General features: G+C 53.2%; 1 protein-coding gene across 2 annotated transcripts in view; it reads right to left on the reverse strand.

Moving 5' to 3' along the window:
* The window catches only part of TNIP2 (TNFAIP3 interacting protein 2), a 50,530-nt gene that overhangs the window by 25,315 nt on the left and 6,572 nt on the right, over window positions 1–18,643 (reverse strand). Inside the window, exon 1 of one of the 2 annotated variants that reach the window (XM_058546604.1) lies at window positions 2,328–2,660. The exons of the other annotated variant lie outside the window; for it this stretch is intronic. Within the exon in view, the coding sequence (XP_058402587.1) occupies window positions 2,328–2,606 (279 nt within the window). The 5' untranslated portion in view covers window positions 2,607–2,660. Of the gene's footprint in view, window positions 1–2,327; window positions 2,661–18,643 lie in introns of those variants that run through there. 2 annotated transcript variants of the gene reach the window in all.

The following is an 18,643-nucleotide window of genomic DNA, read 5'->3' on the forward strand; positions in this document are numbered from 1 at the left end:
ACCAACAGATACACGCACACCCCGCATCCCGACTGGGGACACGCAATCCTCAGAACCCACCACAGGCACACACACCCTACAGAATTCACGACAGAAGCAGACACACCCCCAGACTCTATACAGGGACACAAACACCTCAGAACCAATATGCACACACACACCCAGAATCAACACGAACACACACCCCTCAGACCAACCACGAGGACACACCACTCAAACCCAACAAGGGCAAACACAACCCTCAGAATCCAACATGGGCACACACTCCTCAGAAGCTAAGAAGGATACACGCCTCTAACCAACAAGACACACAACTCTCAGAACTCGACACAGGCACAACCCCTCATACAAACATGGACACACACCCCTCACAACCAACATGGACACACAATCAACAGAACCAACACAAACACACATCCCTCAAGAACCAACACTGACACAAAATCCTCAATCCCAGGACAGGCACATGTACCCTTCAGAACCCAACAGGAGCACACAAACTCCTCAAATCCAACAGGGACACACACACCCCTTAGAACCCATATGGGCACAAATACCCCTCAGGACTGAATACAGGCAGACACCACCCTCAGACCCAACATGGGAGCAGACCACTCAGAACCCTTCAGAACCAAAAACGGGCACACACTCCTCAGACCCAAGAACTCAATGTGGCCACACAACCCTCAGAAAAACATGGACACGTAACCATTACACCTAACACAGGCATACACACCCGATAAAACCCAAAACGGGCTTACATACACCCTAAAACCAAATATGGGAGTACTGCCCTCAAAAGCCAACACCCAACAGGAACATACACACTCCTCAGAACCATCACAGGCACACAACCCTCAGACCCACCATGGGCACACACCCCTCACACCCAACATGGGAGCACTATCCAAAAAAAGCCAACACACGCACACACCTCAGACCAAATCAAAACACATACCCCTCAGAACCAACAAAGACACACAATCCTCAGACCCCACAAGGACACACAATCCTCAGACCCCACAAGGACACACATCCTTCAGAACTCACCACAGCCACACATTCCCTCAAACCCAACAAAGGAGCAGACCCCTCAGAACCCAACAGGTGCACACACATCCACATCCAACACGGGAACACACCCTTCAGAATATAACATATGCACACAACCCTAGGACACAGCCCTAGGAACCACCATGAAGACACACTCCTCAGACATAATACGAACAGAAACACCCCTCTGAACGAACCTGTAGACACGACATGGGCACACACTCCTCTCAGAACCCAACATGGGCACCACACATCCCTCAAAACCCAACACAGACACACAACCTTCAGATCCTACATAAACACACATCCCTCAGAACCAACACGGGCACACACTCCCCTCAAACCTACGTGGGAGCAGATCCCTCAGAACCCAACATGTGCACACACAGCCCTCAGACCCAACACAGGAGCAAACCTCTCAGAACACAACCCAAACACACACCCCTGAGAACCCATTATGAGCACACACTCCTCAGAACCAACACAAACACACAACCATTAGACCCAACAAGGGCACACACACCCTTCAGAACCCACCACAACCACACACTCCCCTCAAACCTAACATGGGAGCAGACCTCTCAGAACCGAACACAAACACCAACCCCTCAGCACCCCAAATGGGCACACACCCCTCAAAACCAACAAAGACACAAACCCTTAGAACCAAAATGGGCACACATACTCCCAGGACCCAACACAGGCACACATACTCCTCACAACTATCAAGGACACACAACTCTCAGAACCAACACAGGCACACATACCCCTCAGACCCAACATGAGAGCACACCCCTCAGAGCCAACACGGACAGACACACCCCTAAGAACCAACAGGGACACACACCCCTCAGATCCAACACGGGCCCACACATCCCTCAGAACCCTACACGAACACACAACCCTCAGATCCAACTCGGGCACACACACTTGTCAGAAGCCACGCGGGCACACAGTCCTCAGAACCAGCAAGAGAGCAGCCACTCAGAACCCAACACACACACACACCCCTCAGCAACCAACATGGGCACACACACCCCTCAGAACCCACACAGATATACATCCCTCAGAACCAACCAGGGCGCTCACCCTCAGACCCAACACGGGCACAAACACCCGTCAGAACGCAGACGGACACACACTCCTCAACACGTACATACACCCCTCCGAACCAGCCCAGGCACACACCTCTCACACCCAACACGCGCTCACACTCCCCTGCGGTCTGAGGAAGCGTGGCTCGCCACCGCCCCCGCCCTCTCAGGCCCCCGCACCTGGCGCAGCGCGGCCTCGGCGGCGCCGCCCTCCTGCTGCCGGAGCTGCTCCCGGAAGCGCGCCACCTGCTCCAGCAGCGCGTCCACGAGCGAGGGCGCCGCGTCTCCCTCCAGCGCGGCCAGGCGGGCCCGGAGGCGCGCTATGAGGGCGTCTCGAGCGGCCAGCTGGTCCTGCAGGCGCCTCAGCCGCTGCCCGGCCTCGTGGTACAGGCCGCAGAGCGCGGCAGCCGCACGCGGGGGCCCCTCCCGCCCGCCCGACCCCGCGTCCCCTGACGACATGGCTGCGGGCCTGGACGGGAGGGCACGAGGCCGCCAGCAACTTCCGCGCCCGGCCTGGGCGAGCGGCCCACCTTCCCGGAACTTTTCCCGGCGTGGCCCGCCCACCGCCGAGAGCCAGGCCCCACCCACCGCCGAGAGCCAGGCCCCGCCCCGCCGAGAGCCAGGCCCCACCCACCGCCGAGAGCCAGGCCCCGCCCCGCCGAGAGCCAGGCCCCGCCCCGCCGAGAGCCAGGTCCCGCCCACCGCCGAGAGCCAGGCCCCACCCACCGCCGAGAGCCAGGTGCCGCCCCGCCGAGAGCCAGGCCCCGCCCCGCCGAGAGCCAGGTCCCGCCCACCGCCGAGAGCCAGGCCCCGCCCCGCCGAGAGCCAGGCCCCGCCCACCGCCGAGAGCCAGGTCCCGCCCACCGCCCAGAGCCAGGTCCCGCCCCGCCGAGAGCCAGGTCCCGCCCACCGCCGAGAGCCAGGCCCCACCCACCGCCGAGAGCCTGGAAAGGAGGACCTGATCGTGGGTCCGAATCCCCGGGGTGCAGGCCAGTTGGCTCCACGGAGCAACAGAAAAAGGGCGACGTTCCGAGAGCTGAGCCCAGAGAGGTGCCATGCCCACCAGGACGCTTGGCAGTGGCCCAGAGCAGGGCGCCAGACCCCCGCATGCCCCTCTCTAAGGTCGCAAGTACTATTCTTAGCACGGAAGGCAAGAGAGAGCTGGCCCTTTTCCACCCTCGCTTCTCCATCCCTTTCCTTCCCCCAACTTCCCAGACCAACTCCAAGTGTTTTTCCGCAGCTCCACGGCTATTTTCTTTTTCAAAGTCTGAGTTTCCCCCACAAGGATGCTCAAGCACAAAAGCGGTCTTTCAAAGGTTCCTTCCCTCTGAATCCGCTGCCGGCCCCTGCCCTGCGTTTGCGCTCCCCTCCTCCGCCCGGTCCCCTGAGACCAGCATCGCGTTTTTTCCGCTTTCTGTAATCCACAGCCAAGCTTGGGCTGAGCCCAGGGAAAACTCTCACAGGCTTGTGGAATCAGACAAGTAAGTGTATAAGCAAAGCCAGCTCACACTTCCTCCTCCGCAGAGGAAAGGTCAGAGCCAGTGCCCTCGCTACCTGGTAGGGGTGTTGTGCGGACTGGAGGATGGAGGGCACAGCGCCTGGCGGGGCAAGCCCACAGTCCACGTGGCTATGCTTATGAGTGACACATTCTGATTGGCTGAGGCAGTGGTGGAGAAAATGAAATAGCACTGGCCCCAGAGCTGTGAGAGGTGGAGTAAGTCTTCATTGCTATTGCTATATGTGTAACCTTGGGCTAGTCACTCAAGTGCCCTTGAACATGGTTCTCAACAGGAAAATGGGCATCCCAGTCTCTTATCCCACACTCTGGGGTCACATGTATTTTGGAAATCAGAATCTTTGGATTTTAGATAGGTACATATAATTGGAGTAGTCAGCCTCCAGAAAGGATCCCACCTCCTGGTACTCATGCTCTTGTGATTTCACCCTCTGACACATTGAATAGGGCTGACCTGTGTAACCAAGAGGATGTTGCAGGAGGCAGCACAGTGGTGTAGTGGTTAAGTTTGTGCACTCCGCTTTGGTGGCCTGGGATTTGCAGGTTTGGATCCCAGGTGTGGACATATGCACTGCTCATTGAGCCATGCTGTGGCGGTGTCCCACATACAAAACAGAGGAAAATGGGCATGGATGTTGGCTCAGGGCCAATCTTCCTCTGCAAATAGAGGAGGATTGGCAACAGCTGTTAGCTCAGGACCAATTTTCCTCATCAAAAAAAAAAAAGATGTTGCAGAAATGATGGACTGTGATTTCAAGCAGCTAGGTCACAAAAGACATTGTGGCTACTGCCTTGCCCTCTCTTGGATCACTTGCTCTGGGGGGAGCCACCTGCCATATTATGAGGACACTCAAGTAGGCCTGTGGAGAGGTCCATGTGGCAAGGAACTGAAGCTTCATGCAAACAGCCAGGATCAACTTGCCCACCATAGCATGTGAGCTACCTTGGAACCACTTTCTACAGCCCCAGTCAAGCCTTCAGATGATGCAGCCCCAGCCAATATCTTAACTGTGACCACATGGGACACCCTGAGCCAGAACCACCCAGCTAGGCTGCTTCCAAATTCCTGACTCACAGAAGCAATGTGAGATAATAAATATTTATTGTTTTAAGCTGCTAACATTTGCAGTAGTTTGTTACGCAGCAATAAAAAACTAACAAATAGTATATTACTCAGTGCTCCCACTGAGGTGCGGAATAGCACCCCCAAACCAGATACATTAAAATTTCTGCAAAGACAGGATGACCATTCAAACTAAATGAGATAAATAAAGACCATGAAAAGCCTGACAGCTTTTCAAGTCAGATTTTGCACCAACTTTAAGAAAAATATTTTGGGTTTCTGAGCTTTTTGGATTTCAGAATTATGGATGAGGGATGGCAGTCCTCCAACGACATCAGCCTTACAGGTGTCGTGAGGACTCGATAAGCTAACATAGGCAGTACCCAACGTGCTCGTGCCTTCCACTAAAATCCAGGTACTAAGTCGGGCACTGGGCACTCATGGACAAACATTCTAATAGTGGAGACAGAACCTCTTTCAAAAAAAGAATCACTGCAAAGTAAAGAAACTTTGTATAGGAAAGGAAGGGGAAAAAATTATGGAAGGAAACAAATAGGGGGCTAAGAAAGAGAAACTGGAGGGCGACCAGAGAGGAGGGCAATCTCAACTCCAACCCGAAGGATGAGAAGGAGCCAAGCACAGAATTAAGTAAGTGAGTCACAAGCAGAGGGAAATATGCAGACAGGCCTGAGGAGAGTTCCAGGGGCTGATACCCTGGAGTGCGGCAGGGTGGCAGGGAGGCAGGAGGGGCCAGATCGAGAGGACTCTAGGCCCTACAGAGAGGTTGGGTCTCATTCTAAGAACAGTGCAGAGCCGTGGGGTTTCCAGTGGAGGTGACCAGGTGTGTTCTTGGAGAATAAATGAGGAGGAGGGGATGGAAGGAGGGAGAGGTGTAGAGAGTAAAGGCAGAGACTGGGGATGGGCTGCTTCCTCAACTCTGGTTCCTCTTCTGATGGAAAATTATCAAATCTGAATTCCTCCAAAGTTCTCCCTCCCCTGGCCTCTTACTTCAGGTCCCTTTGGGACCTGTGGCCCTTTCCTGGACTTCTTCCCCTTCTGTCTGGATGCTGGGACTTCAGCCCTTGCTGCGATCGACCTCTGGAGGCAGCTGTGCCAAGAAGGAGGCTGTGGAGGGGCTGGGAGCCAAGCCCGTCCATGGAATGGTGGCCAATGAAGTTGCCACTGGCGCAGCTTATGCCAGCAACCACCCCCACACACGCACATACCTGCTGTCATGCCCCCTCCAGCCCTTCTCCCTCCCGTGGGTCCTGGGGTGTTCACCAAGCAAAATTCCCAGCCGCAGAAAAGTGAATGTCTTAGTCAACTAGGCTGCCATAACAAAATGCCATAGACTGAGGGGCTTAAACAACAGGCATTTATTTTCTCGCAGTTCTGGAGGTTGAAGTTCAAGGTGCCAGCAGGTTGCTTTCTCCTGAGGCCTCTGTCCTTGGCTTGCAAAGGGCCACCTTCTCGCTGTGTCCTCACGTGGCCTTTTCTCTGTGCACCCACTTCCCTGGTGTTTCTCTCTCTTATTCTAAGGACATCCATCCTACGGGATTAGGGTCCCACCCTTATGAATTCATTTAACCTTAATTACCTCCTTAAAGGCTCCATCTCCAAATACAATCACATTAGGGGTTATGGCTTCAACATGTGAATTTTGGGGACACACAATTCAGTCCATAACAGTGGGGATGCTGCTGAGTGGCACAAAGAGGTTTTTTATTTTGTTATAAGGTTCTCGATATATGAAGATGTGTTCCCTCTGCCCTTGGAAGAGGGAAAAGGTGGAACTCTGAGAAGGACTCGTGGACAGAGTTGTCCTCAAGAGCCTGGGCTATGAGCCATTCCTGCTCCTGGAGCAGGTGGTTTGTTGCACCTGCCCTGGCAAATGGAGGAACAAGCGAACTCTCTGCCACTGAGCATCTCCGCACCTTCCTGGCCCAGACAGCACAGACGTGGAGCTGTTCCACTGGATGTTTTTTTCACCATTTGCTTTTTTGTGACATCCTTGCTTCTGGTGCACAGGAGCAGTAGAAAGAACACCAGGTCAAGGAAAAAGCCCTCGTTTCTAGGGGCGCCTTGGCCACCACCCACCCTTCTTACTCTCTCTGTGGGTCTGCCTCCCACTGTGGCCACTTTCTCTGACCTCTCCCCACCCCTCACCCGCTAGGCAGGAGAACCTCCCAGCCCAGTCTTCAACCCATTGTCCTTACTCAGCTGACCTGAAACAAAGATACAGAAAGCCTGCTCCCCAACGGGGCCCAGGGGGAAGCTGGGCGGGAGCTGATACTGGAGCATTGGATTCTCATGTCCTGCAACTCTGCAGCGCTTGGATTTGTGTAGTAAAGGGTTAGATCTGCAGGTGTGGGGTGTTCAAACCCTGCACACTCCAAAGAAAGCACTGGCCCTTGACCAGCTCCTGGGAGACAGCCCCTAAACCCTTGGACTACCCTGCCTGATAAGAGTATCCTTGCTTATGCGGAGGCCATGGGCCACACCAGATAGTCTGTGCTAACAATGTGATTTACGGCAGGGGCATGGGACATGATGTATCAGCCTGACCTCTAAGGGGCTGGAGACTGAGTAACGAGAGCAGCCACAGCAGCCCACCTATGGCAGGCCTGGGGAAGCTTCCCTGGCTGGCAGCCTTTCCTCTGCATGGTCACTTGGTGTTGCTGGGAGCAGTAAGTGCTGTCCATCAACTCCACTGGGACAGGACACCTGGGAGCTGGGGCTGGTCTCTCTGGCTCCTGCCGGACGTGCCTTTACCTTTGCTGATTTTAATCCATATCCCTTTCTGTAATAAATCGTAACTGTGAGTATAACAGCTGGTCTGAGTTCTGTGAGTCCTTCTAGTGAATCCCTGAGCCTGAGGGTGGCCCCAGGGACCCTGACAACAGGGGTTTTTGCAGCAAACATGTATTACTGATTGTGGTGGATGGATTGTTGCTCCCAGCTTTCCACTACCGTTCACCATGCTGTTTTGCCACGTGATTTTGGGAACCTGCACTAGAGAAGGCCAGGTCTACGTCCCTGCCCGCTCAGCACTGAGCTCGGCCAGTGGATGTCAGCAGAGATTGTGCAAAACGAGGCCTTGGATGATTCCTGTGTTTCTCCTGTCTGCTGCCGCCTACAGAAGAGCAAGCCCTGGATAGCTTCTGATCCCGGAATGAGAGTGGAGCAGGCCTGAGCCCCACCCACAGCCTGAAGCCACAAAGGCTGTACCCTGCCTGCTCTCAGATGTGTCTGCTCCCTCTCCCCATCCTCACGGTGGAACAGCCATCCTGAGAGACACCTTTAGCAACACCAAGTTCTTTCCCACCTCAGGACTTTGCACCCACTGTTCCTTCTGCCTGGAATGCTTGTTCCTTCCACTTTTTGCACAACTAACAGCTATCTTGAGTGTGGGGTCACCCTGAACAGCAGAGTGAGAGGACCAAGCCTAGGGCAACCAAGTGGTACAGCTGACGACCTAGGGATGGCCCAGGCAGCTGCCCCCGACCTGCGCCAGGCTGGCGTGGGCCCTGTGTGTTTGGTTGGTGACCGGGTGCGCTTCTCCTTGCTACCTCTGCACTTGTCTCCCTGTCCTCTTGCAGCCTGAAATGTTTTTCCTGTGAGGTTGTGGCCCCCCGTCGCCCAGGTTTCCTGGCGAGCAGTGGGTTCTCTATGATGTGATGCATCCTCTGAGCAGCAAAGTGGACGCCTTCTGCAGTGGGTTGAAGGAGGCCCCCCAAAAACGTATGTCCACATCCTAACCCCACGAACCTATGAATGTGACCTTATTTGGAAACAGTCTTTGCAGAAGTAATTTAAGTTAAGGATCTCAAAATTAGGAGATCATCCTAGATTATACGAGTGGGCCCTAAATCCAATGACAAGTGTCCTCATAAGAGACAGAAAAGAGGACACAGACACAGAGAAGGCCATGAGAAGCCAGAGTCATAGAGTGATGCGGCTACAAACTAAGGAAGCCAGCAGACACCAGAAGCTGACCCGGCACAGTCTGCTCTGTGATCACCTGTGAGCCCCATCTCCTGGGTGTGCCATCTTCCCTGCTGTATCAAAACCTCTGCTGAAAGTGACAGCTCAGGAGCCCTCACATCGTCCAGTGTCCTGGAGGAGGCCGTCTTTCCTCAGCCCACAGCTCTCTGCACACCTCTGGGTGCCAGGGACCCTGTGCCTACCTCACAGGGTGTGATTCTGAAAAAGGAACTGGCCTCCACCAGGCCCAGAGGGACCTCGGGCATCAGTGTTACTGGCTTTGTTTGCTGTTTTGCCCCAATGAATGGGGCCTTTGCTCACCAGAAGGTGGCAGAGAATGTGGGGTGGGCACGGAACACCCTGGGATCAGGCGGTGCATGGGGAGAGTTAGTGCACCCAGGAGGTGGGGCTCACAGGCAGATACCATGGTGGTCACTTAACAGACTATGCTGGGTCAGCTCCCAGAAGAGAGGCCCTGAGGTGCCCAACAGGCCCCTCCCAGGCCCAGTGTCCATGCCTCCCCCATCCCCGTCTCCTCTCCATCCCCTGCAGCTCTCCATGGGGCTCCCACCTGGCACACACCCACCTTCTGCTCCCTGAGGTCCAGCTCAGCAGGGAGGTATGAGGCCACCAGGGGCAGGCAGGGCATGGGAGGCTCAGTCAGGGCAGCATGATGGAAGGGCAAATCCCCCAACCCCGACTCATCCTTCCATGTCCCTTCCTCCTTCAGGTGCCTTTTCTGACCGCCACCAGGGCTCCCAGCTCAGATCCCATCACTCTCCCTGTCTTTCATCCAGACAGGTCAGGAAAGACAAGTGACCTGTGACTAGACACCAGAAAGGAGGAGGGAGCCGAGCAGGTGTCTGGGGAAAGAACCTCCTAGGTGGAGGGAACAGCCAGGCGAAGGACCCAGGGACAAGTGCTGGGCCGGGTCAAGAACCTTGGAGGAGGCTGGGCCAGCTGGAGTGGAGCAAGCAGGGGAGAGCAGAGAAGGACCAGGACAGACTGAGCCCTGAATGTCCCCATCCTGTGCCCAGCCTGTGGACACTAGGCCAGTCTTCTCCAAAGCCCTCTGCATGCTGTGCGCACACAGGGGCCACCACTCAGCCTCACTCACAGCTCCTGTGCAGGGGGATCTAAGGCAACCAGCTTCTCCTTGTCCAGCTGATGGAAGGAAAACATTCACACTGCAGAACCCTTGGGAAGCAGGACAGGATGGGAAAGAAAACCGAGAAGGCCCCAGTGGTGTATTCGAGCAGCTTGCAGCCACCATCACATTTGCCTCTGAGAGGCAGGCAAGGGAGAGAAAATTCTGGACCCATTTAAGAGTTTAGGACCCTGAGGCTGGGTGGGTGAGGCCATGTTCAAACAATGCAATTCCACCTGCCCCACGTGGCCTACATCATTGTGTGGTATGAGCCAGAGGTGGCCCCTTGCTTGTGTCCCCATGGCCACCTCTGTCCCCACTGTCCTCTCTATTCACATAGCCCTCTCTGACCTCACACCCTCTCCTCATCGGTGCGCGTGGGGCCGAGTGCAGGGGCTGTGAGCAGTGGAAACTCAGCAGCAGGGAGAGCCAGAGCCACTGAGAGCAGAGAAGCAGCCCGCACAGGACCCGCCAGGTGGGTGCAGGCCCCAGGAGGGCCCTCCTGCTAGCAGACCTCTGGCCACACTGCCACAGTGCCCAACGGCCACCATTAGCCTACCTGGAGAAAGGACCCCTGACTTGGCACCTACAATCATTTCTTGACTGAGTGATCAAAATGCAAATTCTGCAGCGTTCATATTCAATTCCTGCTGGGCGCAGGCACCTCAGGGCAGCTTGGCTCATGGGCAGAGCCCAGGACGTCTGACACCAAGAAAAGGGCATGGGGAACGGGCCTTCCTCGTGAGTGTCCACAAGGGGGCGATGTGGCTCGGCACTTCCAGGGGCCCGACCCGCTTGGGGACTAGAGCCTCAGGCAAGACCCGGAGTGCGCACGAACCCCACCCTCACCCTGCGCCTGAGCATGCCCTGCCTAAGCACTGGGTGCCTGGGCCCCCCGGTCACTGAACGCTGGGTGCAGGTGCTCCAACTCCTGGCTGTTTCTGGACACACGCAGCCTGCTCCTGCTGGCCCAGAGCCTCTCCTCACGTCTCCGTGGCCCTAAGGAGGTATTCAGAGGAAACAGGCCTTCGAACATCATCTCCCCTCCCCTGCTTCGCTCCCTAAGATGATGTCCAGGTGGACTAGAAGGGGGAGCTCACAAGTCCCATGGCTTTGGGAAGGGGGGTCTTTGGCCATGGTGGGGTCCTTGACTGTGCTGGTTGGTGTTGACTGGTCTCCATGGTGATGAACCTCATCCTCCTGATTGCAGGTGTCCCCTGCCCTGGACTCCACTCTGCCTTCCTCTGCCCATACCCTCCCTATAGAAGAGGAGCCCATATGGCCACCCAGAGCCTATGCCCCAGTTCTAGACCAGACTTTGGGGGCCAGGACCCGGAATTCCCTGGGCAACTGGCCCTGGGAAGGCTTTGTCCTCAGCTCTCTCTCGCTGAGGTCAGATTGTGCCGCTGGTGTGTGCAGCCCTGGTGAGATGTAGACAGAATTGGATAGTGAGCTAGGGTGGACACCTGGGTGGGGGGCATAGGGGAGAGGTTGAGGTCTCAGAACAGAGGCCAAGGCCAACTCTCCCGTGGTTCACACAAACAACTCAGGAGAGCCTGAGACTGTGAACCCCCAGACCTGGCCTTCCAGGTGCTGCGAGGTGTACTTGCCAATGAACAAGGAGAGAGCATGTCTATTTCATGGCTTAGAGCTTGATGGGCAGCTCTGGAATATTTAGACATGTGGACTGTGGATCTCCCCTGGGCAGACTGGCTGGAGATGCATCTGACACTTCCCTCCCCTCAGCTCTTCTCTCTCCTCCCACAGCCCAGGATCTTTTACTTCCATGACGCTCTGCTGCTGATAGCACCCCAGCCATACCACGGGAGAAGGCTTTGTTCTGAGTGCCCAAGCTCAGTGGTGGCTAAGCTAAGGGAGGAGAGAGAGGAGCAGGAAGAATTGCTACCCAGGCCTTGACAGGCCCAGCGCTACTGTCTCACTGCACGATCTGTTTTTGGAGAACTTGCTCCTGCAGTGGCAGGCTAAGAGGGTTGGCAGCGCTGGGACAGAGTCAGGTGGCAGCGTTAAGTAGTAGTTTTGAGCAAAGACTTGCAGGAGGTGAAGGAGCGAGAAATGCAGATTTCTGGGGGAAGAGTGTTCCAGGCAGAAAGAACAGACATGGAAAGACCCAGAGGCAGGGGTGTGTCTGCCTGTTTAGGGAACAGAAAGGAGACCCGTGCAGCAGAAGCAGTGTGGGTAGGGTAGAAGGAGAAGACAGAGAAGTAGAGAGGAAACGGGGCCCAGGTTGTGGAGGCTTTGCAGACCACCCTGGGGACTCTGGCTTTTCCTTGGAGTAAAATGTGGAGCCTTACAGGGCTCTGGGGAGATAAGGTTCCATTTGGAGTTTCCTGCAGATATCCAGGAAAGAGATGATGGTGGCTCGGCCTACAGTGGTGGGCACAGAGATGGTGAGAACCCAGAAGATTCTGGAGAGCTTCTGAAGGTAGAGCCAACAAGATTTCCTGATAGATCATGTGGTTGGTAGAATAATAACCTCCCAAAGACATCCACGTCCTAATCCCCAGAACCTGCGAATATGTTACCTTACATGGCAAGGGGGTATAAAGGTTGCAGATGAATTGAAGTTGCTAATCAGCTCACCTTAAAATAGGGAGATGATCCTCGATTATTAAGGGGGCCCAATGTAATCACAAGGGTCCCTCAGTGTGGAAGAGGAGGCCAGAGTGAGGCGACATGAGGAGTTGACCTGCTGTTTCTGGCTTTGAGGATGGAGGAAGAGGCCCATGAGCCAAGGAATAAGGCGGTTTCTAGAAGCAGGGAAAGGCAAGGAAATGGGTTGTCCCCTCAGAGCCTCCAGAAGGAATGTGGCCCTGCAGACACCTTGATTTTAGCTCAGTGAGACCCGTGTCAGACTTCTGACCTCCAGAACTGTAAGAGAATAATTTTGTGTTGTTTTAAGACACTGAGTTTGACGTAATTGTTACGGCAGCCACAGGAATTGCACACAGACTGAGGCAGGGTGTGAAAGTCGAGGAGGGCCTGTGGTGATGGGCCTGAGCAAGGAGGAGGGTGGTGCTGCCCTCACCTGGGATGGGGCAGGCGGAGTGGAGAGGGCAGAGATGTTGCCTGCCTGCTCACCATGGCAGCCCAGAGCCTGGTGTGGTGCTGCATATGGGAGGCTCTCGGCCAAGGTTTGTGGAATGAAGGAAGGAATGAATGAATGTTTAGGTGTTTAGTAATATATGTGGCATGCGTGAGTGAATAAATGATTTGACGAGGCTGAGCTGGGACCCCCAGTCTCCAAGGGTGGCTGGGGGTGAGGGGCCAGGAGAGAGTCTGGACAACCATGCCCCTTGCCAGTCTCCAGAGCTCAGGCAGGCTCAGGCAAGACCTCAGCTGGGCCAGGGGGGTCAGGGCCCTCAGGTTTAGGGCCCCCTCCATTTTCATCCTGCCCAGCCAGTGTGATAGGCATCCCTGGGCTGGAGGATAGCAGGGTACTCCCTGCCTCAGCTCTGGGGGAGCAGCCCAGTGAAGGTGCGGCTTGCCGCCTCCTGCTGCCTTCTTCCCAGCCAGCCTCCTAGCCCAGTCCTGCAGGCCCCCATGCCCACCACATACATTACATCCCGAGAGTGCTTCTGGGAACATCGTTTTTCTCCATCTTGCTCCGTTTCCCAGACATATTTATATTTAGTGCTGGGACATCTTCCCAGACCCTCCAGCCCCAGAGAGAGGATTCTAGAAAGTTCTGAGCCTTTCTATGGGAGCAGAGGGTACTGGATAGCCCTGCCTTGTGCCAAGCAGCCAGCCCTTGGGACCCTTAGTCTCCTCTTCCAGCCCTGGGCAATGGCAATCTTCTATGGGGGTCAGCAAGGCAGGGCTCTCCCAGCCAGGGTCCCAAGGGCTGGGAGAAGTGAGGACCCCAGTGGGGGCACTTGCAGCCTGGGCACCTTTGGCAAATTCCAGTGGTGGGTGGGTTTGGAGCACAGCAGCTGAGGACTGGCAGGGCAGGAAGCCAGCGCAGCCCTGGAGGGGAAGCCTTGACAAATCTCTGCCCTCAGTGTTCGCATCTGTTCAATGGAGAGAAGCCGTGTGCACCTGCTTTTATTGTTTATTAAACACATTTGTGGGGCCGGGCCGGTGGCATGGTGGTTAAGTTCGCGCACTCCGCTTCGGCAGTCCAGAGTTTGCAGGTTCAGATCCCAGGCGCAGACCTACGCATCACTCATCGAACCATGCCATGGTGGTGTCCCATATATAAAGTAGAGGAAGATTGGTACAGATGTTAGCTCAGTGACAATCTTCCTCAAGCAAAAAGGGGAGGATTGGCAACAGATCTTAGCTCCGGGCCAATCTTTCTCACCAGAAAAACACCACATTTGTATGGAACACACACAATGTGGCTAGCATGGGCCATGGTCCCTGATCCCAGAGAGGCTACCCCATCTGGATGAGGCTAATGTGCCCATAAGGTGGAGGTGACCTCACCCGTGAGGGTGATGCCCACCAGAGTCCCCAGCCTCATGGTCCCCAGGCTATGCAGTTAAGGTTGGCTCTCTTGGGTCTTTGGCACCTCCCATTCCTTGTGGGGGCCGTTTTCCTCCTCCAAGGAGTCACCCCCTCACACACACACAGAGGACTGTCTATATTTCATTCCCAGACAGAACTTTCTTCTCGGCTATCAGTGAGAGTATTAACTGATATTTGAAGTGTCAGCTGATAGATAACCAAGCTGATACCGGTCAGCTCAGGTGCCGGGTGACAGCTAAAGTATTATCTGCGAGTTAAGATGCTTGATGTTAAAGCTTAATGCTGCTTGCAGTTATTTCTAACAAGGAGATTTTTGAAGACAGAGACTGCCGAGGACAGACAAACCCAAGGAGTGAAGCTCTTAGGGTGGTTAGTCAAGTCCCCGCAGCCAGCTAGGCTCCTCAGGGGTTTGCTGAGGCCCCAGGGAAGCTCCTCCCCCCTGTAAAGTCCCTTCAGTGGGAAGAGCCCAGGGAAAATGCAGTCCTCACCGAACGCATGGGGAAGTTAGGGCTCAGAGGGAGCGGCTCACTCCAGCCTTGGTGGCCTCAGGGCAGAGGCAGGCCTCACCAGGTTCCCCTGACCCCAGGGCTTCATATTCCCCTCTAAAAGGCTCAGGAGCTGATGGCTCCAGGGACCTCAAGAAGTGTGACTAAAGCAGAGTTAAAATGAGCAGGGCTGGCTGGAAATATGGCAGAGAGCCAGATCCTTCCATAGCCCCCGCCCATAGCTGGGCCTCTGGACCTCCCCCACCAGGCCACACACTGCAGGCTTCTTCCCTCAGTGGGCCGGACAGAGGGTCTCTGGACTGGTGGACCTCAGGCACAGAGGGGATGGAGGGTCCAGTACACATTTACATAATGCTGAGCACCCAGCCCTGTCCCACCCACCCACTCTCAGCACCCAGAACAGTGGCAGCCGGGCCTCTCCCCTCCAGGCAGGATGGCAGATGGGTTTTCTCCAGGAATCTGATCAGCCAGGAGATCCTGGGGGCAGTTTCCTGCCAGGTCACTACATGGTAAAGCTTACAGTCAACAAGCCCTGCCCCCAAGTTCCACTATCCAACCTGAGCAGTCAGCCAGGGTGACCAGATGTCTGAGGGACACCTGTAAAGTGGAAGACGGAGACAAAAGAAACAGGAAAAGAGCAGCTAGAAGGAAACAAGGACTGTGCTGGGAGAAGATGACTTAGAAAAACCATCATTAATATCCTAAGAAATTTTGTATTCATGAAACGAGAACTGGGGGCTATAAAGAAGGAACATCTGCAGAATATAAGGAGTTCTTGGAAATTAAAAATATGATCACGGAAACTGAAAACTCAGTAGAAGAGTTGAAAGATAAGATTGAGGAAATCTTGCAGAAAGTAGAGCAAAAAGTTGAAAAAAACGAAAGTATTAGAGAACCAGTCTCAGAGGTCTGACATCAACATAATCAGAGTTCTAGAAAGAGAACAGGAGGAAGCAAATAATCAAGGAGATAATTCAAAAAATTTCACAGAAATTAAACCTGAGTTTCCAGATTGAAAGGATCCACTGAATGCTCAAATCCAGGCACGGAAATAGATGCCGCTAAAGGCACGTCAAAGGGGACTTTCAGAAGACTGGAGACAAAAGAAAGACCCTACCAGCGTCCAGAGAGACACAAGAGGTAATGCACAAATGACTAGGATCAGAATGGCTTCAGGATCCTTAACAGCAAAACTCAAAGCTGGAAAACAACTGGAATAAAAGTTCTAGAAAAAAGCCAGAATAAAAGTTCTCAAAATTCTGAAGTTAAATGCTTTCTAAGCCAGAATTTTATTCTCAGCCAAACTATTAATCAAGAGTGAAGGTAGAAGAAAGATATTTTCAGAATGATAAGGCCTCGAAAAATTTATGTCTCTGCATCCTTTCTCAGGAAGCTACTTGAGGGTGTGTTCCACCAAACAGAGGGAGGAAACCAAGAAAGAGGAAGTCGTGGGATGCAGGAAGCAGGGGATCCTGCAGCAGAAAGAACGATGAAGGGAACTTCGGGGTGCTGGTGAAGACAGATCCCAGGGTGAAGGCTGTGCCCCAGCCTAGAAAGCAGAGTCTATTTTGAGTTGATAGAATACCTGATACACCGGGATGCCTTGGGGGAGATCTGGACATCTGGCAGAATTTGGAGTTGAATTAGTAATGAGAAATTAAGCAAAATTAAGAAGATGATATTAACTCCAGGGGAAGCAAGAAGTTGAGCAAGAAAGGAAAAGTTATCATGATACATTACATAGCTCAGACATGAATAGTGTTTGTGCAGGATCATAATGATGTCAACCATGACTCTCGATTGAAACAAAATGATGATCTAATGACATCGGAGGTCAGGAAGTAGAAATATGTGTGTTGTTTGGTGATACGGAGGTGAAACCAAAATAATGAGCTAAAAGTTGTGACAGAAAATGAGGGGTGGGGGGCTGCTGTGTTTTGTAAGAAGGCTTGTAAAACTATGTAACTCTTAAATTATGTGCGTGTATAACTGTGATAATGAGTAGAAACTAAATTTAAAACACACACTGAAACGAATTACGTGCCCAATTTTATCTTGTTGGTAAATTGGCAGGATGTAAACTTGTGCCTCAGGATCAACTAATTTTTGTGCAGCCCCAGAAAAAGTGAATATAGATTCTCCTCATAGGGGCCGGCCCCGTGGCTTAGTGGTTAAGCGCGCACGCTCCGCTGCTGGCGGCCCCGGGTTCGGATCCCAGGCGCGCACCAACGCACCGCTTCTCTGGCCATGCTGAGGCCGCGTCCCACATACAGCAACTAGAAGGTTGTGCAGCTATGACATACAACTATCTACTGGGGCTTTGGGGGAAAAAATAAATAAATAAAATCTTTAAAAAAAAAAAAAGATTCTCCTCATAATAAGTAAATACATGCATGGGTAGCAACAAAATGCTGCTTTCACCTGCTGTCAGATATTGGGTTGCCACACAACAGTTTATCTCCCATAAGCAAAAAACACTATCTCATTGTTCTCATTTGTATTTACTTATTTACTAGTGAGGTAGAACATGTTTAAACTTCTCATTAGTCACATATGGTTCTTTCTTTGTGTGTGTGTGAGGAGGACTGGACCTGAGCTAACATCTGTTGCCAATCCTCGTGTTTTCGCTTGAGGAAGATTGTTGCTGAGTGAACATCTGTGCCAATCTTCCTCTACTTTATATATGGGATGCTGCTGGAGCGTGGCTTGATGAGTGGTGTGTAGGTCTGCACCCGGGATCCGAACCGGCGAACCCCAGGCCGCCAAAGCAGAGCACATGAAGTTAACCACTATGCCACTGGGCCAGCCCCAACACATACAGTTCTTTTTTGTGAATCGTTGTTTGTGCCCATTTTCAACTAAAGGTAGAAACTTGTAAATAACTTATAAAAATCCTTTTTATATTTACCCCTTGTTAATGCATGTATTTTGCACATATTCATTCCCAGTTTGTGGTTTTCCTTTCAATTTTGTTTATGGCGTTTTTTGATATTCCCCTTTTTGGGGTCACTTATATGTTGCCGTATCTACTGGCTCTTTCCTTTATACTCAAAAGCTGGTCATTTTATGCTTGGTATTGTGCCTAGAAAGCCTGCCTCATCTCCATAGTATAGAATTATCTACATTTTCTTTTAATATGCTTTTGGGTTCTTTTTTTCACATTTTAAGTCTTTGATCTGACTGAAACTTATTTCTCTCCCTCTAATGGTTAGTCAAGCATTTCAACACTATTAGCAGATGAGTTGAGATAAGCAGACATGACTTTGCCCTTAATTTTTTGCAATATGAAACGGAAAAAAAAAAAAGGAACCCTGTGTTTCTGTGTGGTTCAGTGGGAACTGCCCATAGTCTCTGCAGCCAGACTTCCTGGGCACCCCGACATGAGCTTCCCTTCTCAGAGTCCCAGTGTTCTCATCTGAAAATGGGGCTCACTGCCGTCTCACAGCGGCTGCGGGATGAGATGGGGTAAGGGATGTGAAAGGACCTGGCACAGCAGGTGCTCAGGGAAGGTCATGGTGCACCCCCTAACTGGGCCTGGTTTAGCCACACCTCCAGCGAGCCCCCCTCCTCACTCCCCTCCTGGCCTTCCTCACATGCTAATCCCAGCTTCCCTGGGAGATGGAAACATCTCTGCTCTTAGAGTCTTTGTCAGACAGATTCTGCCCCCTTCCTCCACCACCCAAGGCCTATATCTCCTCCTAACCCTCAAGGCCAGCTCTGGGCTGTGCAGTCCTCATCTTCTCCCAGTCCCACCCACTGTCAGAGGTTGTGAGGAAGGGCGGTGCAGACAGG

Source organism: Diceros bicornis, chromosome 8 (genome assembly GCF_020826845.1).
Source record: "Diceros bicornis minor isolate mBicDic1 chromosome 8, mDicBic1.mat.cur, whole genome shotgun sequence".
In the NCBI taxonomy this organism is placed as follows: domain Eukaryota; kingdom Metazoa; phylum Chordata; class Mammalia; order Perissodactyla; family Rhinocerotidae; genus Diceros; species Diceros bicornis.